This window comes from Silene latifolia, chromosome X, assembly GCF_048544455.1.
Source record: "Silene latifolia isolate original U9 population chromosome X, ASM4854445v1, whole genome shotgun sequence".
Taxonomy (NCBI): domain Eukaryota; kingdom Viridiplantae; phylum Streptophyta; class Magnoliopsida; order Caryophyllales; family Caryophyllaceae; genus Silene; species Silene latifolia.
In genome coordinates this window covers 308037959-308063884 of record NC_133537.1, presented here as the reverse complement: position 1 = coordinate 308063884, position 25926 = coordinate 308037959, and the positions used below count along the sequence as shown (strand labels likewise).

At 34.4% G+C, this 25926-nt stretch overlaps 1 protein-coding gene across 1 annotated transcript; it reads left to right on the top strand.

The window, feature by feature from the left end:
• The first annotated feature begins 1854 nt into the window (after positions 1-1854).
• LOC141620482 (co-chaperone protein p23-1-like) lies at positions 1855-3429 on the top strand. The gene is made up of 4 exons (XM_074437340.1): positions 1855-2108; positions 2892-2969; positions 3124-3198; positions 3250-3429. The coding sequence occupies exons 1-4, from the start codon at positions 1914-1916 to the stop codon at positions 3427-3429; spliced, it is 528 nt and encodes a 175-aa protein (XP_074293441.1). The 5' UTR covers positions 1855-1913.
• Positions 3430-25926: the final 22497 nt, after the last annotated feature.

Genomic DNA, 25926 nt, shown 5'->3' with positions numbered 1-25926 from the left:
TCCTTTGTCATGAAAAGCTGAAACAACTGCCATTTGTGCCACCTCCTATATTTTGCTGCACAACTGGTATCAGCTGTTTGCGACTCCTGTAAACTCTTGTAAATAACTGTAATGCACCAAATGCTGTATGTACTCAAAACATCTCACTACGACACCATCGAAGTTTAAATTTGAACTACTAGAAAGTTGATGTAAACAATTTTTCCTCCTATATGTAAATTAAATATGAGTTCCAGCACTGATGGTAGTTCTTTTTGGGCAAGCACCTTCTAATGATTCGATCCCAAATAAGTGGTTATAAGAGCATACGCAAAGGTGGGAGATAAGTTCCCCTTTTGACTTCTCTTTCCTCAAATGAGCAACACCATTGTTGCACCAACCTCCCCATTTTTTGGGGTTCCACTGTTTCTAGGGAAGGCTCCCAACAAAAAAGTAAGGCATTTTTTGGTACTTTTTGGGAGCGTCCCAATTTCTTTGTGTGTTAATTGGGAAAGCCCATTGTTGCATTGATGTAGTTATGAAATGGGGAGGGTAAATGGAAAAGTTAATGAAAAATGAGGTGGACGAATAAAACAAGGAAAGAGAAATTATGGGAAGCCTCACGTTTGCGGATGCTAAGTGAAGTACGTAAATCAGTTAACATAACTTAACAGATCGCAAAGAAAAAAACAAAAAGGATAAGAAAATTAGATTAAAACACACACACACACACACACACACACACACACACACACACACACACACACACACACACACACACACACATATATAGAATTAGGATCACATGAGTCCACCCTATCTTTTTGAGTCCATGAGTCCATGATACAATACCACACGTTATATTAAACAATATCATAGTTTATACAACACCAAAAAAATGTGATATTGTTTAGTAATATAATATCACATGTTATGATACACAATATCACAGCTTACAGTATCACACGTTATACTATAAAATATCACAGCTGAAAAAAAAATTGAAAAAAAAAATCAATACAATATCACACATTATGCTAAACAATATCACAAGTTATACTAAACAATATCACAGCTTACACGAAAAAAAAAAATTAAAACAAAATTTCGAAAAAAAATTTTTGAAAAAAAAATTTCCGAAAAAAAAAATTTTGTGATATTGTTTTGTATAGTGCGTGATATTGTTTTATGGACTCATGGACTCAAATATTTAGGTGGAATCACCGGATCCCACCTATATATATATATATATATATATATATATATATATATATATATATATATATATATATATATATATATATATATATATATATATATATATATATATATATAGATTTGGGATCCTATGAGAACCACTAGTATAATGAGAACCATGAGAACCACTACTACTAATAATAATACTACGGACGACATTAGACTTTATTTTGTTTGAAACCTACGCGCACCCCCAAACTCTTCAATCTCATTCATTTTCCCAATTTCACTTCCTCTCTCATCTCTCCTTCTCTCTCTTTGACCATCACCCTCTCCGTCATTCTTTCCGATCGTGCTCTCCGATCATCGTTAACCAAATCATATTTCCGTCACTTCTCAAATCTCAACACATTCATCATAGGATTTTGGTTCCTCTAATCCGATTCAATCGCCATTACTGAGTTTCATTCCTACAAATTAAGGTAATCCGCTGCTCAAATTCGATTCTACGCTAATTTGTTCATGCTATATGCGAGTTAATTGAATAAGCTTGATGCGAGTTAATAACTCAAACCCTTCAATATTTTTTTGGTAGTAATTTATGTTCTTGGCAGAGCTTGATTGTTTGCATTTAAAGATATGCTTTCTCGTGGATGGGTGGACTTCATTTATGTGGTTTAGGCATTACGGGTAGCCAGTACATTGTGCATAACGAGCATCTTGATAATGAATTTTTAATGCTTTTCTATTGTCTATCGGAGCTAACTATGGCGTTTCCCAATATGCGTCTTGTTCAATCTTGTACTTTCTTAATATTTTCAATACTTGGTGCCAGTCGTCATCCTGAAGTGAAATGGGCTGAAAGGGAGGACAAAGTATTTCTGACTGTGATGCTGCCTGATGCTAAAAATCCAAAACTAATGTTCAGTTCAGTTCTGTAAAAAAAAAACAATAAGATGAATTAGGCAAATGTTCCCAAAGTAAAAAAGACCTCTAGAATTCTTGTAATTCTCTTTTATATAAGAATCTAAATTCAGTAAAAAAAACTATAAAATTGATTGATAAAAACAGTGTCATGTATGTCGTTGCACAAGGTATGAAACCAGAACTTAAATGATACCTTGCCCCTGATTTGTTTCTCTTACTTGTCTGGTTTGCATCTCCAGTAACTTGCAGATCATCTCCAGTCGCAAATGAATAACTTAAACCACTTTTGGAAGAACAAAAAATTGCATCCAGGCTGTAACAATTGCATCCAGTCTCTCATTAATCAGCCCAAGAGCCCAGGCATATTTTTTAACAACAGTACATAAAAAGAAACCTAGAACTAGATGCCATAAAGTTCTCGTAAAACTTTAAAAATGGAGTTCCTTTTAGAAAAATACCTTAGAAGAATTGATCTCACTTGATGGATAATGAAATAAAACTAGATTTGTGTGACAAAGTCAATGTAGAGGTGTGTTTCGTCTGTTCATCCTTGATGATGCTCTGTAATACAAGTATTATGTTACGAACTTTTTATGTCTAATTCATTTTTCTTGTTTAATTCTCTGCTTGAAACGTCGTGAATCGTTAATAGGCCAGATAGTATTTGGTAGTTACCTATTGTTAAGTCAATGTAGATGCGAGTTTGGTTGTTCACTGTCTTGGCGTGACCCCTAATATTATCTTACCAAGTATTTCTGTTAGTTTTTCTAATGTTACGTTCTGCTCAGAATAGCTTTTTAGATTGTGTTGAAGAGTATTTGGTGGGTAGTTGGATACTCCTAAAGCTAGCTGCAGATTTGTTAACTGTTGGCTGAGATTGATTGGTCTAGCTTATTATGAGGGAATGATTTGTAGACAACATTCAAAATTTGCTGAATATTTAGGAGATGAATGTGTAGATTCACTGTCATTTCAAAATATCTTCAAGCTTCATTTTTCAGAGTTAATTGACTTAAACAGTACAAGTCATGGACTCAAAAGGATATTGTACATGCTATTGTTGCTGCCATCCTTCTAATTGTAATTGTGTTTCTGGTTAGAGTTGTTATTTTGCTGTCTCACTTATTATGTTCTCCATTACCCTAGGAAAGCAAAATCAACTATGGTGTTAGGAGCATCTTTTGTGTTCTAGAGAAGGAAGAGAAGAAATGGTGGAATAAGCTTCTGAAAGAGGGAAAGCCTCCACACTATGTGAAGGTTGATTGGGACAAATGGGCAGATGAAGATGATGATACTAGTAAGCAAGCTATTTCTTTCTGTTGGTAAAGGACGTTAATTTTCTATGTGCATGAAATAAGGTTCTATGTGCATGAAATAAGGTTCTATGTGCATTAAAAAGTTTTTCAGTAGCGTCAGTTGTTTATATTGTGATACTAATTACTGTTGGTAAAGGACCTTAATTTTATATGTGCATGAAATAAGGTTCTATGTGCATGAAATAAGGTTCTATGTGCATTAAAAAGTTTTTCAGTAGCGTCAGTTGTTTATATTGTGATACTAATTACTGTTGGTAAAGGACGTTAATTTTATATGTGCATGAAATAAGGTTCTATGTGCATGAAATAAGGTTCTATGTGCATTAAGAACTTCTTCAGTTGTATTAGTTGGTTATATTATGATACTAATTAGTGTTGGTTAAAGACAATAATTTTATATGGGCATGAAATAAGATTATATGTGCATGAAAAAAGGTTCTATGTGCATTAAAAAGTTCTTCAGCTGCATCAGTTGGTTATAATATGATAGTAATTACTGTTGGTTAAGGACGTTAATTTTCTATGGCATGAAAAGGTTCTATGTGCATGAAATAAGGTTCTATGTACATGAAATAAGGTAAATGACTGTGGAGGAGATGTAATGCATTTACTGGTCTTTTTATGTAACTACAAGGCATTTTAGTGTATCTATTACATATCTTACTAATATGCGAGAAACATTTCAGTGTACTTATGTCATTTATTTCCTACTCGTATTTATTTAGCGTATTTTAAAGGCTATTAGCTCAATGGTAGAGCAATGCGCAAATTTTGCACAAAGATATGGGTTCGAGTCCCATATAGCCTATTAAATCGCAAATCCAATGATATGATGCAAGCAATACAGTACAATTATTTAGGAGGCCATAATCATATTCGGGCAATCGCGCGCAGACCATGATACAACTCAAGCGAGCAGATACGACTCACGCGAGCGACAACAATGGCAATGAGCCAGTGGAATAGATTTCCAACGATCAGAAGTTCAATACAAGCATTTCAAAGACTAGCATATATACCAAAACTATTACTACCATACATGTCATATTGGAAATAGGATTACCCTACACTATTTTTCATTCTTAGAGTAAAAGAAAGATTTGGTATTTCATAGCCAATATGGGAGTCGAACCCACATCTTGTGCATTGCACAATGCTCTCCCATTTTGAGCTAATTGACTTTAAAAATAAGTAAAACGTAAATATTCATAATGTAGAAACTCTAATGACTATTAAAGATAATATAAGCCGGTAATGTTGTCAAGGATGTAAGCAGCCAAATGATCATCTCTTTTGCGTGTGTGTCAAAGGCAACTTTGTTGTCTCATCGGGATCATAAAAGAAGCTTGTACTATTTGCGGAAAAATTTAATGTTTCATTTTCATGTGTAGTTGTCAGCATCTCACTTGTTTAGCAAGCACTAAGCACTACTATATACTACTCGTACAAGGTAATATACTCAGCACCAGATAGTCAGATAAAGATGTGGCTTAAAAGTGAAAATTCAATATGAAGTTTAATGAAAAAGGTAAAGCGAGTAGTATCTTAAGCAGAACAGGTCTATTACCGACTTAACGGGTTGAGACACAAGAAAACAAATAAAGAAATGCAAATCCCTACATCTACCGTCACACAGAAAAAGATGTTGCAATTTCAAACTACGAAATTTCATCCCAAGTTCTTCAAATGCTATACTACCTTAATATTTTGAAAAGACTGCTCTATTATACATAAATCGTAATCAATATTTATCAAATACGGAGTACAGCCTTTCTCTCACGAAAACTCTCATTGTATCCTCTATAACTGTTTTAGAAAGGTCAGTTAATAACTCACCCAACACTGCCATATTCTACATACTTTGTTGCAATTACATTAGAAATTGTTAGAAGTTGAGATTTTTGGAGGATTTTCGTGAATTTAAATTCTACTTATCACCTCACCCGTTTTGTTCATCATATCTTACAGGATTTCACGTGTATGAAATCAACACCAGGTAAAAAGTGCGCAAAAATTCTGAAATTACAGTAAGGTTCAAAGCAGTAGCACCAGTGGAAAACTGATTCAAGGTGCTCAACCCACTTGTATCAGTAAGGCTTCTAGCTTTTATAATCATTGCAACAATTATGATGGCTTGATAGGAAAACGAGTAATAACAGAATGTTGGTTTGAGTAATGTTAGCGTTTATTGTTGGTTCTGTCGTTTTTTGGTTGTCAGAAACCAGTAAATACTCGTAGACTAAAGTCGTATACTAATATTTTGGTGTATTAAGGTAGGGGCAGGGGAACGGTGTACTCCTCAGAGTGGAGAGGGAGCTGTTAGTCTTTAATAACTAACATGGAGGGTTAGGACCTGAGTTGTCGCATGAATGAAGATAAAAGCAATAGAAATTCATGTTCAAAAATGGCAAAAGTTTCAACAGAAATCTCATTCATTCATTGAAATAACACCAGCATATCATAATAGTAACCAATATCAAAGAAAACAAGCTCGTGCACTTACAAAATATAATGTTTTCGGTTAATAAGAGCGTCAACATGGAAATACCAAAATCATTCATATTGAAATTCAAGTATTAAACGGCCACACTAGTTGTGTCTGTTTTCCGCTATTAAAGTACGCATATTTCTAACAATCCACAACTTAACCCTAAATGATTCAGTCCTGACACCAGAAATTAACAACAATAAGTAACAACAACAAATTACCATCATCTAAATTGATGAATATAAACCCTAATTATCATCAACGAAAAAGAAATACACATTAAATTGATGAATATAAATCGTATTTTCAACTAATTCGACTAACTTAATTGATGAATCGAAAAATTTGAAAAGTCATACAAATATAAACCCTAATTTCACCGGAATAAAAATCAATTTAAAGTCTTTACCTTGTCAAATCCAAAGCATCCATTGATGAAGAAACATAACGAGTTTGAATTCCTGAAGTCTTGAATGCGATCGAATTGGCAGAAAGAGAAAGATTAGTAGCTATGTCGAACCGCAAGATTAATTTTCGAACAATGAGAAAACTTTGTGCTGGGAGCTTTAAAGAGAGAGAAAAAAAAGAATGAGAATGATAAACTGTAAAATGACGAGGTTAGAGAGTTTGAGGTGTGGGGACTTAGCGGTGTTAATCGCAACACTTTATTTCCTTAGGACCTGACGGTTGTAAATGGTTCTCACGGTTCTCATTATACTAGTGGTTCTCACCGGATCTCGACCCTATATATATATATATATATATATATATATATATATATATATATATATTGTGATGAAGGGTAATGTGAAATGCAATCTGAAACCTATGTCACCTAATAAGATTAAAGAGTCTAAAATAAATAAGGGGAGTATGTTTATTGAGGCTCAGGAGGTTGTAATATGACTAACAACCAACAAGTTTTGATTTAGAGATATCATTTTAAAAATTTAGAGGACCATATGTTTATTTACCAATATCGGGAGGTTGTAATATCTACGCATGTCATCTGGCTTATAAACAATCTAATTTTTAACGTTTTTAAAATTTTCAAAATTAACGTTTCTAGACTGTCTTCCTTTTGAAAAAAAAGAAAAAAGACACCTACGTATTCATTTGCAAACGGGGATTATGGTCTGACAAAGTTTTATCGCTAAAAAAATGTATGGCCCTCCATAGCTAACGGTAACAAATTTAGTAAATAGTTAATTTAATTCCCGAGTTGAAATATTAAACGAAGTAATTAGTTTAAAATGGAAAAAAAATATTTGCTAAATTAGAAACAAGGTATTTTATGTTTTTTTTAAAACAAAAAAAAAAACGAACTAACAAAAAAAGGGCATACCTTGAAAAAAATGATTTTTTTTTTAAAAAAAACACAAAAAAAAAGGTATACGAATCAATATCTCAAAAAGTAATATTCTATTTATCCTTTATACAACTTTAAACGGATTTACCCATTTACAACACACTATAGTTTTAATACCCAATAGACAAATGTATCAGATGAATCAAGCTTTCCCAAATAAAAAATTAATTTTAAAATCACAAAAGCTTTACAAACCTCGTATATAACTGCCCTCAAAGAAACTCTTCCTTAATACACTCCAACACTCCATAGGCCATATGCGGCTCTGTATTTGCTGACACTATTGTGTTCCAGATGAGTAAGTCGCAACGAACGCGCAATATACTTACAGTCGATAGGCTACTACAAAAGAAAGTAACGAGGCACATTATGCTAAGCAAACAACGGATAATCTGAGCTTCATGCGTAATTACCATACTTAACTTTGATATCAAATAGCTAGATGGCATGCGTAGATAGTTGATGTACTAACATAACATATTAATGAGCCAACTTAGAGGACCATATGTTTGTATTTCCGTCAAATTAAACGGTACTTCACTAGCTATAACCGATCTTGATATTTACATTTAAAAAATTGGTTTAACAATGGACATAATTAACAATAATACAAAGTTATAATTCACAAGTTTGGCGTACATTTATACATATATTATCTATGTTATGTTTATTTAGGTGTCGGTTACAAATCTGGATACGTATCAGTTTTAAGACTTAAAGGTTCTTATTTTTCTCTTCAGTATACCTATTTTTTGTGTTACATAGATAGTGCATCCAATTAAACTAATAGATTACTTTAAAAGAGGTATAGCTTAGAACAATAATCTAAATAATCACTTTTGATCGTAAATATAAATCTTCAAATTCTGAATTTCGTGCCAGTAACTGTTATAGGATTCATTTAATTTTTTACTATACAGCTAAAACAAACATTATATAATCAAAAAAAATAAACAAAAAAATAATAGGGTGCCGAAGTTCAAAATTAAATGGTTAAGCTAAAAAAATAAAGTACGTCCTAATATAACATATTAATAAGCCACTTCGTGAACCATATGATCCTATTTCCCTAGAATATAATGGTTATTCGCTAGCTATAATTGTTTTTGATGATTACATTTAAAAAAATGGTTTAACTAAATGACAAGTAGAACCAATTGGGTATGAATGATCAAATTAAACCTCAGATTATTTCTTTAAATAGAAATAATAATAAATCAGTAAGACACCCAAAAATAGAAAAGGACAACAAATGACCAGAACAGAAGGAGTAAAAGATAACATGAATATTTGATCAGCCTAAATTATGTACAAAACACAAGGCACAATGATATCAATTTGATGTGCCACCACTGTTCATATGAATGACTAATGAGACTTCAAATCCCAACTAACCACAAGAAAAGATAGAGTTTTGCATTACTCTGCCGCCTTGGACAACGAAAATTACTATTTAACATGCAAATTATACTAGCTTTCATCATTACTAATTAATAGCTCGTCCACCTAAACTTCTCTTTAACAAAAAAAATCCAAATCACAAGACAATCAATTCATTCTATTCTAATTAACATAAAATTGTTGGCATATAAAATTAAGTTTTTTTTTTTTTAAAAAAGGAAGAGACATGCCGAGATTCAAATGCACAAGGCCTGTTTACGTAAATGAAGCGGATAAGGATGAGTTCGTCAAAGGTTACAAAGAATGGAAGAAGGGTACGTTTGTTGCTAAAGATATCTTTACAACTAACAAGGTAGAAAAGGAAATCAAGAGTGGTGATGAAGAGGCACACGAATTCCTGAGTTTAGAGCATGTGGTTACCGATGTCTTTAACAAGCTTGACAAACCGGGGAAAAAGAACATGTCTGAGGTTTGCAAATGTTGGGCCAAGTGGTTCATAATCGGCACTGACACATCAAAGGTCAGTCGTGATTATAACTCGCAATTGGCAAGGGAAAATGATGGGAGTATGATTTGGCTGTACACGGAAGGCAGGTTAGTCCAAAGATTCTGTGCATGTAACTACCGCGACACTGTGAAGGAGAAGCGAGCATTTCACAGAAGGTTGGAGAAAATACGACCGGCCGAAGAGAGGTACATCCTTTACGCTTCTGAAGCGTCCAGGAGTGAAGGGTACTACGACTCTAACTAAGTGCCAAGGCGTTCTGTAAGCAAGTCTGATTTTCGGTTTATTGCTTGTTTAAATAGCCTAACCTCCAGTGTCGACATTTTGCATGTAAAATATGGACTTATGTAGGGTGATTGCAGGTAGTTATGCAATGCTACGCAAATTAAACATCTCCAAACCTGCTAGGCTTGCCTTTGTTTTCAACATTGGCCATTTTGTACTTAGATTGTGATGTCTAAGAAGTGTCTACGTCTAAGTTTGTTTCCTAAAACAATGTTAATTAGGGGGACTGTAATTTCAGTGTATATAAGGTCATGAGCTGCAAGCCTTTGTGCAGCTGTAGTATTAGCAGCTGTTCTTTGCTTTCTGAATAATATGCAGCGAACTTTCAACTAAACGCGATTGGTTACATTACATGTCACAATGTTCGTTTTGCTTTATCAATAGTAGTACACAGAATACCCCCGAAAAGAAAAAGCGGCGTCTACTTAGCAGTAAGGATATAACATTCTATATATTTTCTACAACAAGCTATAGCTACCAATACAGTCTGCACTTAAAATCCTAATGGTATTACTAACTTTCTTAGAAATCATTGATATTTCAAAATTTTAGGGGTAAGCTTGTCACTTTTGTTGTTAATGTGTGATTTAGTAATGAGTTTATTGGTTAACAACTTCTGTTATACTACAATAAGTTTACGAACAAGTTTTTTGAGGATTAATTCCGATAAGGATCAATGGAGGTTGCTGAATTAAACTGACTTGACTATTTCAATAGGCAATTGAACTATGATTGATTTCTAGTCAATAATTTGATACATATGAAGAGTCAATTTATGGACAAGGTAAGTAGAATTTTCAGTTGAGAACACAATTTAAACAAAACTATTTTAAAATGGTAGTGATTTATAGACAAATGTCTACGCCATACAGAAAATTAGCCCCTGAAATCAGTTCATAGTTCAGTTACAGCAAAGCAGTAGTTCGATTGCAGAACATTAGCTTAGCCAACTTACAACGCTTAAAATTGAATAGTTGAATTCAGGGTGTAATATTAAGTAATTAAGTCGAGTTCATCATTATCTATCGTAGTTACTCTCGATATTAAGATTTGTTAAGGTGTATGTTAACATATACGGAATGCTATTTGAGGGATTAAAAGTTCGTCTAACTGGTTCATTTTAAGTAATACTTGAGGTATGGTATTGAGTCAAACAAAGCTACATTGTTGGGTAGTCACTGCTATTGTTTTTGTAGTTAGAAAGGATGATGGTATAGTATGGTTGACGCCAATCGGTGATGTAATTTGATATTAGTTGGCCCTTGAAAATTGATAAGTTCAGAGAGACTTACTATAAAGAAGTCTTTGTTACCCATATGGAATTAGTGAGTTTAAGGTTGTATTGACTATTTCAGATGATTGCATAACGATGTCGTTCACATGTCTTCGTCCGAATGCGTTTCTAGAAAACCGAGTTATCATTTTTTAAAAGGGGATTGTTTTCAGCGCCGTTTACATTATATTTAAATACTGTGAAAAGTCAAGCCTATCCTTCAGAAACATTTCATGTGTACTAAATCGTTTGGGACAGATCGTTGAAGGTGTCTTGATTATGTTGTGTTCATCTAAGGTTAATATCATTCAGGGCTAGGTCACTCAGGTTTCAATTATTACAGTTATCTGCATTATATTGACTCGTATTTTGTCTGGGATAAAATATAACGAGCATTTTCAGGAGGTTATTTATGTCAACCAACCACAGCCAATCTAGGTATTAAGCCTCTATGTTATTGAATTATAGACTAACAAATGTATCGAAATGCCAGTGTATTTACTAGCCAGTAACAAGATCTCTACTGCCTTCCTTCTTCATTGTATCTTGTCAAGTTAAAACAACAGTACTGGACATTTACTTCTGGAAGAACTTTTGTATTTGGTATCTCAGAAACATAAGCCTCCACATATTTTATGGATAGCAGGTCAGAGGGACTTAGCTGGTATTTTTTCAAAGGAGATAAGTAAGAACCACTTCAAATTCTATAGTGCAACAAGCATTATGTGATACCAGAATAACTCACACTAACATTTGTCACAAACATTTAGAAGAACCTACAAATGGACCTCCAAATTCTTCATGTAGTCGTTATCAAAGAACAGTCAAAAGGCCAACTACGGTTTTGGTGCTTTAGAGGTAATCGTAATTTCTGGTTCCAATAATAGCAAAAAAAAAAAACAGCAATCTAACGTCTTAAACAGTTGCCTAGGGCTAATTTGCAAACCTGTTGCCTTTTATAAAATTCAACCTTATTATTATTATTATTATTATTATTATTATTATTATTATTATTATTATTATTATTATTATTATTATTATTATTATTATTATTATTATTATTATTATTATTATTATTATTATTATTATTATTATTATTATTATTATTATTATTATTATTATTATTATTATTATTATTATTATTATTATTATTATTATTATTATTATTATTATTATTATTATTATTATTATTATTATTACTACTTTTAAAATAATAATAATAATAATAATAATAATAATAATTATTATTATTATTATTATTATTATTATTATTATTATTATAAATGACAACGACGGTCTTACTAAATACTATGACGATCATAAGGAGTTTTTTCAGTTTTGGTCTACCATTCAACAAAGTTTAACGAATTACAACAAAGAATAGAACTTATGCTTTCGGATATTTAAGAAAGAACTGTTAACTTGAATAAAAAAACTCAACTAATAATAATCAGACCACAGAAACGAAAACAGACAAACAAAATATGTATCAGGCAACACCGGAATAATTGATGAACAATGAATCAGTATCTGAATTAGACAGTATTCAATGGCCAATAAATAGGATTGTATAAATATTAAGAATTGAGATTAATAGGGAATGGTAACCGGCAACCAAACCAACATATACAACTAATATGGCTGGAAGTTGGAAACATAACGTATGAACATACGAGTACAATGAATTGGGCGAAAAAGTGACTGCCTAGATTTCAGACCTAAGAGTATATATAACATACAGATTAGACTCAATCAAAAGGCAAAAACGTAAAGAAAACAACTAGGAAAAAAAATATATATAGGAAATGGGAGATTAATTTGTATACCCAGACACATGCATCCTTGCTAATGTGTCAGGGAAAATGGAGGGGGATCGATATGTACCGAGAAATTTAGAAGCATTACCAAACATTCTCAACAGCCATGGGTATACTATAGAAGGATTAAGCATTACCAATTGCACAAAGGCAGAACATTTCAGTGGTATAGTTCGCATTGAATTTGGAAGTGAAGATGAGTCATGCAGATTATGTTGGGAAATGTGTCCTCAACAATAGTGCGATCACATGATTTAAATATCATAATTAAATCTCATACTAAGAATACGTGAGGGATGATTCTTTATACGATCAATGACCGAATCGTCATAAATCGGTAATGATTGGCTAACTAGAGTTTGACATTACTGTCGTGTGACGGTGGTGGTCAGTTGATCCCTTTAGGTCACACCTATAGGATGAGGCCCAAATAGATATTTAATTAATTGTATGCGATACAGATTAATTAATTCCTTAATTATGGGAGTGCAATTTTGCGTCTTATTGTAATGTGATTAAATAAGATTTAATTTAGTAATTAAGTGTTAATTTACTAAATTAGTTGAGGTATTATATAAGTTTAGAGGTAGAGGTAATTAGTTATTTAAAGTTACAAGAAGTTGTAATTTTAACAAACTAGTAATTATGGGACCCATTATATGTTGATATAATGGTAGTATACTACTCAAAAAGTGAAGTGTATATTATATTATTAATTGTAATATTTAAGTGTTAAATGATTACATTAATAATTAATTATGTAAGATAGTTAAACATATGACTTATAAGAATTTGTGGGACAAATGACAAAAGGCAAAAATGGACCAAAATAGGGCCAATATTTCGGCCAAATCAAGAGACAAAAGATGCTCTTTTGTCTTTGTTTATTTTGGTTATAGTGTGATAGTGACTTGTCATATGAAGCTTTTATCATGCTACATCTTACACACTTGCTCCCTACACTCTACATATACTAAACAAAAGAGTAAAAACAAAAAAAAAAAAAGATTCCCTCATGACCATAAGGCCACCGGTTTTTGGCCTTTTAAATGGGTATTTTTGGTTCCTCATTTTTGTTGGTTGGATGATACTTTTGCTTGTTTTACTCTCTAACATTCCTCACATGCAAAATCATAAAAACTCTCTAAAAATACTAATACTCATCATCTATTACTAGAGGTAGTAATACAAGAAACATTAGTATTATTAAGGTCACATTTCTACTAGATATCTAGTTAATATTAGTAGGAATTTTTGGGATTAATCTTGGGTGCAATTTATTGGAGTGGCTTCTATACTTGGAGTGTTAGGAGGATCATCCATCACATTTAGCTCAAGAACAAGTGAAGGAAGGTGACCTTACTTGTGCCCATATATTTTCGAACCAACCATCAATGTAAGGGACATTGTTTTTCTTATAAATCTTTCATTTTGTTATGCATGCACTAGATCTAAAGAACAAATAATTAAAAAGTTAATTAGTTCACTATTAGAGGAGTCTAATAATAGGTATATGAACCTAACAAGTGGTATCAGAGCATAAGGATGTTGCATGCATAATCGGTTATTGTTTTTCCGAGTTAAAATGTTAACATATAAAACTAAAAATTTGTGATTTATAAGTATAAGCCACGAAATCACCATGCATGTTATATATTCTGGTCCTAAAATATTGTTAGGTCATTTTTATGATTTATGGAAATTTATTGCTCATTTTAATGATTTTTTTAGTGATTTTATTACATTTTTATGACTAAAATGGGAATTAAAATGTTAAAAATAGTTAAACTAAGTTTCTGACCTTGGAAATTTTATATGATCTCACATGCATATTTTACAAGTTGTGTGTAAAAAGTCTAGTTAATTTGATTAATATTGCATGATTTATGATTTTTATGAGATAAAAATGGATTAAAAGAGGTAAAATGGTTAAAAATAGTTAAATCACGAATTAAGCCATGATCTTTTAATATGATGTCACATGCATAATTTACAGAGAGTATGTAAATTTCTAGATTAAAATATCTCTTTTAGCATGATTTATGGATTTTTAGAGTAAAAATGGCATAAATAGTGATCTTTTTAGCAAAATTAGCTAAAACGTATTGCATGGCTTGAGAAAATTATTTTAAGTTGCATAAATATCCCACTAATCATATCTAAAGTTGTAAAAATTATTGGATTAATTTTCGGATACTTTAAATATTTTATGTGATAAAACCGATAAAATGCAATTATATTTTCTCAAAATTAATTCGAAAATTTTAACCATGATTTTTTATATTATGAGTTTAATGGAATTATTCCAGAATGTTCAAAAATTTAAAATTCAAATTTTGAAATTTTTATAATTTAATTTGGATTTATTTCATAAATATAATGATTTTAAGGTAAAAAATGAGCATAAAATTAAATCAAGTTGAATTATTGTCAAAAATTGAGTGATGACTAATTTTTGAGTCCTAAAAAGTGTTAGGATAATTAACTTGAGCTTAGATGTGATTTAAGTGTTAATTAGTGATTTTAAAAGGTTATTATCACGTATTTCCATAAAACCGGGTTATATGTATGACATAAGTTAAATAGGGCGATTTGGCACATCATTTGGCATGATAGGTACATATTATAATACTGCATATTTTAATTGTTGAATGTCTTTTATTGATATAATTTTGAATTATGTAATTTTATCTTAGTATGGCCTTAGTTTTAATCGATATTACCCGTAATGAAAGGGTATATTGATTCGGTTGTAATTAAATGTGATCTCGTATCACTTTTATTTTTATTTTATTAGTTTTTTTCCTTTTTACAAATGTATAATAGGAATATCTTTGTATTTTTATTATTATTTGTAATTATGGAGCATCTTCAAGGACGGTGCCATTCGGAAAGGTGATCCGACAAAGACGGTGTCTTGGGAGGCGTGCCAACTGAAGATTCAAGGGAACAAAGGAGTTGGTTTCCGAATATGTAATAGATTATTTGATTTTCTATTTTTAGGAAGGCCATACTAGGAATTTTATTTATTGCTTTGCATTTCTTTTAATATGTTGCATGCATTGCCAAATCGCCATAACAACACATGCATATCATATCGAGTCATCGACCGTGTCAATTATAATTATCGTAGTTCACCGCTTTAGTTCACTTAAAACGTGATAGATAATAAATTGACAAGACCTCTCACATATTAAAAATTGAGAAATAGCCTTACCAAATAGTAGAAACCCATGAAGTACCAATTTCATAAGGGAGTTGAGCCGGCTTTACCGTAATACAAACCTTGTTACGTTGGTGAAGTGGGGTACTAAAATGTTATTACATCGAAATTTGGATTGAGCGCAACGGAAGTATTGTTGACCGTAGTCTCATGTGTTCCGGGCTAAAGATGAGAATTAGAGTAATTTTTATCGACCGAGAGTTCTAAAAGTAGAATCGATTAAAGAGTTAATCCACCGAGTTATATTAATAAGGGATGACTCGGCTTACCGTACCCGTATTAATATGAATTTGGATCTCGGAATCATTTATATAGTTGGGTAGAGGTCACTATATAAATGCAATACTTGTAGTTAAATTTACGAGTATTATTAAAACGATAGATGATAATTAATTCCTTCATTTCCTATTTTGTAGTCAAATTTGTTTTATCAACCGCAATGGCAACTCCAATCACGTCCGTATCCACTAGTTCCACCACGCTTACCAATGTGTCATGGCTCCGATCCTTCATGGATCGTTGTAAGTTAGAAAAGAATGGGTCTAATTTCGCCGATTGGGACGCGCAACTTCGCTTGGCCGCACAAGGTGACGACAAGCTTCGTTACCTTACCGAGACATCTCCCTCCGAACCTAATGCTAGGTCCACCCCCGCCGCTAGGCAAACCTATGAGGTTTACCAAAAGGAGTCGGTCGCGATAAAAAATGTGTTGATCTTTGCTATGGAGGCCGAACTCCAACGAAGTGCTATAAAGATTAGCACCGCTCATGAGATCTACATGAAGCTTGTGAACATGTTTTTACGAGCTCCTAGGGTCATTCAATATAAGGCGGCTTCCGCATTCTTTGATCTTAACATCAAGGAGGGCCAAAAGGTGAGCCCACATGTGCTCAAATTGATGGAGCATGTTGAGACCTTGAAAGTGCATAAGGTGGAAATTTCCAATGAACTCTTAATTGATCGAATTCATCATTCCCTCAACAAAATCAAAGCACCAAAGATGTGCTCAATGTCAATCATAAGAGCAAGGGAACCTTCAAGAAAGGCGGGAAGAAGGGGAAAAAGCGAACTCCCAACAGGAATATAGCTAAAGCTTGTGAAGCTAGTACCTCCAAGCCCAAGTACAGTGCCCCCACCGGGGACAAGTGCAACTATTGTTGTGGTGTTGGGCATTAGAAGAGGAACTGTTCCAAATACCTTGGCGACATCAAAGCTGGAAAGGTTATTCCAATAGGTATATAACTATCTCTATCTTTTATGTTTCAATCTCAATTAGTATGTGATACAAGTTGTGATAATTACCCTTTTTATTGTAAATAGGGCCCCCTACCAAGGACAAGGGCAAGGAGAAGCAAGCCTAGAGGATCATGAGGGAGGCTAGAGTAGCCGACCGTGGTGATGGATCAATGAAAGCTTGTCTTTAATTTGCTTTGTCTTTAATTTTATGATGTATTTCAAGTTTTTAGAACTATTTTAATTTCCTTGTGTGACTTGGAAATTGGCTTGTATCCTTTAAACACGGGTTGTATTTTGGATATTGGTGATTTGGCTTTCAACCCAAATCACTTGTTTTATTATGTTATTTGTTCTAAAATCATCATCATAAATTACTTGCGTAGAGAAACATTAGATAAACAACTTAAATTTATTAAATAGACGATTATGATGATGGGATCATTATATGTCCATAAGCTATGAATTTGATTCTCCTTATGTCATTATTACTAAAAGTAACAAGTTACTTTTGTAAGATCAATTATAAAGTTGTAATGAGTTTTTGAACTCATCAAGTAAGGAATTTTCGATACCATTCGGACACATTATTTTAAACGGATGGTCAACCAGGATATACCTAGAATAGAGAGTCTATTAAACAGATGACATGGATAAGACTCGTATATTATCAAGCTGCCATGTTAGGATGGCCTTTTGAAAGCTAATACATAGTCTAGGTAAACTCCTAATACTCCGTTAAATATATATGTTTGTGACTCACAAAGCTATCTCTCAAGAAGATAGATGTATTTCTGAGAGATAGAGTGGGAGTAGATTGAATCATCACAAACATCTCTTATATTTGAAATGTTACTTTGTGAAAGTAATGGAATTATAGAGTGGGAGAGTAGTTGAACTATAGTCTATGAAGATAGAATGAGAGCATAGTTCAGTGGGAGTTTATCGCACATGTCTTATTGTTTAAAAATATTACTTTGTGAAAGTGATAGTATCATGACCTTGTTACATACGAGCCATCGCATTACAATCCGAAAATTGTTACTCAAGAGTATATTTACTTTAAGGCGAGGGTCTCCTCAAAAGTAAATAGAGCTTCAGAGTACATAAATGCATAAGATTTACATGAAGATGTTGATCAAGATAAATTATGTTAGAAATTGCCGCATTTTATTTTAATAAAGAATGGCAAATTGAATTCGCTTTTCTAAAATGTGAATTTAGAGAAGGAAGTGTTTGAAACACGAAACCTTAGATGAAGATCTAAGAATCCTAACAAATTATGCGTAGCTATCTTAAGTGATCACAAGATGGTCATCAGCTAGCATTAAAGGATTATGTTTTTTCATTCATGTGATAATAGTGGATGGTTTCATTCACATGATTGAAGAATCATGATTATACAAGAAGTTAAGTGGGAGCTAGAATTGTTTCTCCATGTCTTATATGTTGATAACATATTACTTATTGAGAATTATGTACCAATGTTCTCTTCTGTCAAGAGTAATTGGGAGACTTGGAATGGGATGCAAAGTATTCTAGATTTTGAATCTATGTGAGAGAATATTGGCATAGAGTTGAGAGTCTTATGAGGATAAGATATTTCACATCTGTTGTACAACAACAAAGTCAAATAGGCTATTCATGTTGATGGAAGTAGAATTACTATGATGGAGTCATAATCATTCACTGAACCTATTAAGTTGTTGATCACATGAAATCAAATTCTAATGTTTCCGCCATTAGAATAATCATGTATGCCAACAGACGCATGTGCCATGATGTGATATATGCTGAGAGCATAATAAGTCAATTAAGGGATAATTCCCACATTATGGCTTGAGAAATCCTTAAAGAACAATTGAAGACTTGTTCATATGTTTGGATGATAAACTAAGTTAGGTGTTTAAGGGTTGCACAAACCTTAGTTTCCAAACTTAAAAGGGATTTGTTGAAATCCTAGGGTGTCTTATTGACAAAGGAGTAAGAGACTAAGAAAGGTGTTTTAGTTTCGCGCATTAAAACTTTTACAAAAGGATTCTAAGTAAATAGTGATTAAATGGTCAACGTAGGGATTAAGGGTGAATCCCTCTACAAATGACTTTATCACATGTTATGCGATAACAGTGGGAGCATCTTTTAAGTTAAAGAGCCCAAGTCTAGCAATAAGCCCAGACAAATACTTAGAAATAAATTCATGTCATTAGAGATGACAATGAATGGAAGGCAATAGCAATTAATAAAGTTGGAGTATATGGATATCGGGTATATCCACTTGTCAAGCATGTATTGCATTTTAACTAGTGTTATAATACACTAAAGATTATAGAATATGAAGTAGTAATAGTGTATTGACTATTCATATGTGATAATCACATTTATCGTTTGAGTTTTATTAAACTCACCCGCTACCTTGTCGTATCCGAATGGGTTGTAGAGACAAATTGAACCCCATTAAAGTGAACTGGATTGACATGGTATTCGCCCCTAGTTACTTATATGAGGTGACGTCTCGAAGTGACTAGAGTGTGATGCGATTGATGGCAAGTTCAAGTGCCATGCAGTCATATGGGATGACTAGTCGATCACATAGGCAGACTGTATGGGACACTCTGTCGGGCAGTGACCGTTTATAGAGTTCTGGTAATTCATAAAGCCTGGTCGTGGCAAGAGCTACTATAATATTCTTATGAGTCAATTCTTTTGACTAGAGACTATTCGCCCAAGTTGGCACAACTTCTGATTAGCTTTGATTTATACTCTACGATTTCGTAAATGAGGTCAAACTGGGTATATTTTGGGTTATGATGGACTGTGGGGTCAAGCGAAGCAGGGAATAGGGCGATAGGAATTGTCCACCCCTTGTCGGGGTTGTTTGAAATCTCAAGGCCACTCGAGGAGAAGTTAATGGAAATATGTGGCCACGCTCGGAAGTTATCTCTCGATAGATAATTCCGGTCGACGATTAATCTCCAGGATCGAGAAAACCACTCAAGATATGATCAAATGTAAGTACGACCTGCAAGACACCTTGCATTGAGTGGGAGATTGTAATAGGACAAGAGAATTGGTGACGCACACTTGTCGAGGACAAGTGGGAGATTGTTGGGAAATGTGTCATCAACAATAGTGCAATCACATGATTTAAATATCATAATTAAATCTCATAGTAAGAATACGTGAGGGATGATTCTTTATACAGTCGACTGACCGTCATTAATCGGTAATGATTGGCTAACTAGAGTTTGACATTACTGTCGTGTGACGATGGTGGCCAGTTGATCCCTTTAGGTCACACCTATAGGATGAGGCCTAAATAGATATTTAATTAATTGTATGCGATACAGATTAATTAATTCCTTAATTATGGGAGTGCAATTTTGCGTCTTATTGTAATGTGATTAAATAAGATTTAATTTAGTAATTAAGTGTTAATTTACTAAATTAGTTGAGGTATTATATAAGTTTAGAGGTAGAGGTAATTAGTTATTTAAAGTTACAAGAAGTTGTAATTTTAACAAACTAGTAATTATGGGACCCATTATATGTTGATATAATGGTAGTATACTACTCAAAAAGTGGAGTGTATATTATATTATTAATTGTAATATTTAAGTGTTAAATGATTACATTAATAATTAATTATGTAAGATAGTTAAACATATGACTTATAAGCATTTGTGGGACAAATGACAAAAGGCAAAAATGGACCAAAATAGGGCCAATATTTCGGCCAAATCAAGAGACAAAAGATGCTCTTCTGTCTTTGTTTATTTTGGTTATAGTGTGATAGTGACTTGTCATATGAAGCTTTTATCATGCTACATCTTACACACTTGCTCCCTACACTCTACATATACTAAACAAAAGAGTAAAAACAAAAAGAAAAAGATTCCCTCATGACCATAAGGCCACCGGTTCTTGGCCTTTTAAATGGGTATTTTTGGTTGCTCATTTTTGTTGGTTGGATGATACTTTTGCTTGTTTTACTCTCTAACTTTCCTCACATGCAAAATCATAAAAACTTTCTAAAAATACTAATACTCATCATCTATTACTAGAGGTAGTAATACAAGAAACATTAGTATTATTAAGGTCACATTTCTACTAGATATCTAGTTAATATTAGTAGGAATTTTTGGGATTAATCTTGGGTGCAATTTATTGGAGTGGCTTCTATACTTGGAGTCTTAGGAGGATCATCCATCACATTTAGCTCAAGAACAAGTGAAGGAAGGTGACCTTACTTGTGCCCATATTTTCTGTAATACCCGCCCTTTTAGGGACCCCTTTGACCAGCGTTGACTGACCTTGGGAGCGGGAATAGTTCTTAGAAGTGCGTGCCAAGGCTATCTTGGGTTACGAGTTATGAGTGGTACTCGATAGAGTAGAGGCTACTCGATCGAGTAGCGTAGTTACTCGATCGAGTATGGGGGCACTCGATCGAGTATGTGGGGTACTCGATCGAGTATCGGGTTTTCAGCGAGGGTTTTTAATCGCGTCTTGTTAAATCCGCAAATCATTTCCGCCTCATTCCTTCTATCCTTTGGTCGCCCCTTTCCCTTCCCTTCACCATAAAACCTCCTTGGAAGCCTTTCGAAGGTCCTTGTGCCTTAAGAGAGCTTAGGTTGAGTCGGGTAGCGGTCTTTTGCCGAGTTTCTCCTTGTAGGTATGTTGTCATCATCATCATCATCCGTATCCTTGTCTTTACAATTAGGGGTTTGCTTGATAGTAATAGATGTTGTGTTGTGGTTATAGGCTGTGCTTGATTGCTGGATATGTCGTATGTTGGCGTGGATTGGGTGCGATTTGGCTTAAAGGTAGGTTCGCCTACTTTCGGTTTACGTAGATAGTCTAGTGTGTCGATTGTTGTGTCATTGTTGCTGTATTGCGATTGTGTTGTGTGGCAGCGTATATACGGATGTTGTATTGTGATTGTGTAGATACCTCATTTCTGCACCTCTCGCAAACCACCCGGTGATGATTGGGCCGCATGTTTGGTACGCGGAACGATTTGTGACAATTCGTAAGATTATCGTCAAGTGATTGCTCAAATATTAATGTCTACCCCTTAGTTGTCATCTACGTGCCGATCTGGTCGTTTTGACATAATTAGAGTACATTCGAGTCCTGGCCTAAAATCGTCTTCATTTTCGATAAACCGTTAAATCCCGAAATCGAATGTTCTGGAATGTTCCGGATATTTCTATTCCATATTTCATAAATATTTCATAATTTTTATCTTTTGGTAAACAATTTCCCGTAATATTCACATAAAATATTAAGGAAAACCGAATTATTTCCGTCCTACCATAACTCAAACACGGAAATCTTTCTTCCGCAGGAGGAAACCACTAGGGAACAGACGCGGCCAGTGTCTGCGCCTCTTCCAAGAGACGCGATTCTTCTTTGCGCCTCTTCCCAGGCCCTTTTCTGCGTATTTCTCGTATATTTTTCATATCTTTCCGAGATTCACTTCCAAAGAGTCTCTGAAACCCTAATTCCTCCACGTGATTAATATAAATAGGAGCCTTCACTCCTCATATTTCTCACGCGAGTGTCCGCCCTTCTCTTCTCCCTTTGCATTCTAGACCTTTGTTCTTACTTTTTGGCGTCTACGTGCTTGAACATTCGACCACGTACGCTCGGATCCTTCTGAGTACCAGCCTCGTTTGCATGACCGACCAATTTGACCAACTCCACATCAATCAACTTAATTAATCTAATCGTTTTCCTCTTACGAGGGCACTTTCTTTGCATTCGCGTCGAGCATCACTAATCGATATCTTAGTCCTTCTCGTTTCGTCAACATGTAAGTCTGAAGGTGTAAATCTCTCTTTTATTTATTGTATTTTATTTATTGTATCGTCAATGTAAGGTTTATGTCGAAAATATCATTAAAACCGATTTCTAAAACCATGCTTTAAAACCTCTTTTTACGGATTTCCAGTAGATAACCGTCGAGAAAGGACGCAGCAACTGCTGCACCTCTTAGAAGGAGCGCAGTTCCTGCTGCGCCTCTTCGTGAGGCTGCCGCAGTTCTTGCTTCCTTTCTTCTTCGTTCGTCCTCTGTTATTCGTCAAGTTTCTTTTATTTGTTTCGTTTGTTTGTTAATTCTTCATCGTGATAGCATATAATTCACATGTATATTAATTCATCATCTTTAACATGTTTTAATCATCATAAATCCGACTTAAATCCTAAATAATCCAATATTTGCGGGTTTTTGTCATTAAATTCAATTCCGGGTTATAGAGACTCAATTCATCAATATTGAGTTTCTGGAATTCGTCTTTGATATAGTTTTCATCTGTCTTTTGTCGTATTCATCGCATATTCGTCATTAATCCGTCATATCTAACCTAATTAATTGATTTAATTCGTTTCATTTGTTAATATCTTTCACTCCTGTAATTAATCCATCTTAATTCGTTTAATTTTGTCTCATCCACGTTTATGACCATCAATCATATGTAAATAACATATTAATCACTTCCATCCGAGTAAATAATTTTAATCGATCATTAAATTCATCAATGAATATTAACCACACGCAATTCCGGCTTCACAGCCAGAATTCAGGTCAGGAACAGACGCAGCAACTGCTGCGCCTATTCCAAGGGACGCAGCTCGGCCGCGCCTGTTCCGGGTTGAATTCTGTCCCTGAACTCCGTGGTTTTCTTGACCTAGTTCAATTAGTTTACGTATAATCAACTATTAATCGTATTATCACCTTCCGATCTGTTCGTAAGTTTTATTCTTTTATTCCTTTTTCTCAAATTGTCCGTTTTAAAGGTATTTTCGACATAAATCGCCTAATCCGTTGTAAATAATGTAATTTTCATTATTGTAATTTATGATTATTGTATTTCTTTTATTGCTTGAATGTTTTCACATGTAATTGAGCATTAAATCCCTACTTCGACATTAATTGTATTCTAATTACGTGTCAACCGACTTAGCCTAATCTTCACATGCTAGGATCAAAACTTGGATGTTGCATTGCATGCATATAGCCGACGATATATCAAGTACGAATAACTTCCTTAATCATTAGTAGAGGCCGCTATCGAGGCGGGCGGGATTAGGTGTTCGATCAAAAGAGCTTCCTAATACGTACCCTCACCCCTTACTCCAGATATCTGTGACCACCCGTGTTCATTGGCATCCACGAGAGTCATTCTAGACATAGAATGCTAAGGGTAACGATTGCTTAGTGTTCATGTCTTTACTTTTTTTCTAGACATGACACGAGGTATTCGAACGGTTCCAATTTCCCATAAAAATTGGTGGCGACTCCATACAAAAATACAAACGCTTGTTTCTCTTTTCCTTCCAAGCGCCCCCGTGGGCCCCCGCTGTCCACAGTTTGGCGACTCAGCTGGGGATAATACACTTACGTGTAGCAAGGGTGAAACTTGAACAAGGTTAGGGAATAGTTTGTATAAGACAATTGTCGGTTTTCATAACTCGGTCTTCCTAGATCGTTTTATTCGGCCTTCCTAGGCCCAACCCAGCCCATTCGACCAATCGTCCCGTCTAAACGGTCCTAATTCTTATTTGGGCCTAAGGATGGATAGCGATTGACGTCATCCATACCATGATGCTTACTCTTGTTTGTATCAAGGGCCTTCACTACTTGAGGAAATGGACTAGGAATCGGCCTTACTCTTGTTTGGTACGAGCCTCTCCACAGACTTCGGGTTTGATGGTTCGGTATGGCAACCCGCCCTTTAAACCAAAACCCTTTTAAATGTACTCAGCATCCCGTTATAATGCTTGTATAAATGTTTGTACCTTACGTGATCACTACTTCTAAACAAAACCATGACGATTTTTTCAAAAATCAAAATCCATTTTCAAACAAAATTTCGAAATAGGCTTTCAATTAGCGCAAAATCAGGTCAAAACTCTGTCCGTTTGTCGTGTCAAAATTCGGGCCACAAGCCCATTTCAAAACCTCACTTCGAGTCCACTCCTACAACTACACTATAGTTGACTAGGACACACATTTTCAAAAACCTTGTCTTTCTTCAAAGCTCACTCAACACAAGTGGCACACACCCACTTCACGAGTCAAAACATTTCTTCTTTTAGCAAGTGTGTTAGAATGGTCGATCGTGTTTTGATTTGTCGCCGATCTCTTATCCAGTTTTCAAGATGCCCGGATCCAGCGAAACAAACCTCCACCAACTTCAAGATGGTAATGATCGAATCCTAGCCGCGCTAGCCCAAATGCAAGTTACCCAAGACCAAGTCTATGACCGCCTTGAGCTCATCGAAGGCCGTATCTATGCCGTAGAGGGAAGGTTGCCTCCTCATGAAAGTGAAGTAATAGGTGACTCCGATAATGAATCCAAGGATGAAAATCCTCTCATGGGGATGATCAGAAATGAGAAAAGACTCAATACTTAGAGGAGCAATTGATGTACCTTAAGGGGGATGACATTTATAGGGAGAACAATCGCAAGTATGAGGCCGTCAATTCCAAATTGCCAACTAACTTTAATATGATGGATATCCCGAAGTTCAAGGGACACGAGAACCCTTTGAACCACATCCGTGCCTTCAAGGATTACATGTCTATCAAAGGCATCAAACCCGAGATGTTCTTAAGGATCTTTTCTTCATCTCTTGACACCATCCCGAAGCAATGGTTCTACTTTTTAGATCACAAGAAGGTCGCTACTTGGGAAGACGCCGCAATCGAGTTCTCTAAACACTACGTGGATAATGCCGAGATCCAAGTAAACATGCGTACTCAAGAGTTTCTTACCTAAAATGACAAAGAAGGATTCACCGACTTCCTAAGTAGGTGGAGCAAGACTAGCACCCAACTAGTTGAACGCCCGGGCTACCCTTGTGGAGAAGTTTGTGGATAATCTCAAACCCATCTATGCCAATCATTTGAGA

Coding starts and splice junctions, on each gene's coding strand:
- LOC141620482 (XM_074437340.1), top strand. CDS start 1,914: ATGCTTTTCTATTGTCTATCGGAGCTAACTATGGCGTTTCCCAATATG. Junction 2,109..2,891: donor CAAAACTAATGTTCAGTTCA/GTTCTGTAAAAA, acceptor CGTTCTGCTCAG/AATAGCTTTTTAGATTGTGT. Junction 3,199..3,249: donor TAATTGTAATTGTGTTTCTG/GTTAGAGTTGTT, acceptor CCATTACCCTAG/GAAAGCAAAATCAACTATGG.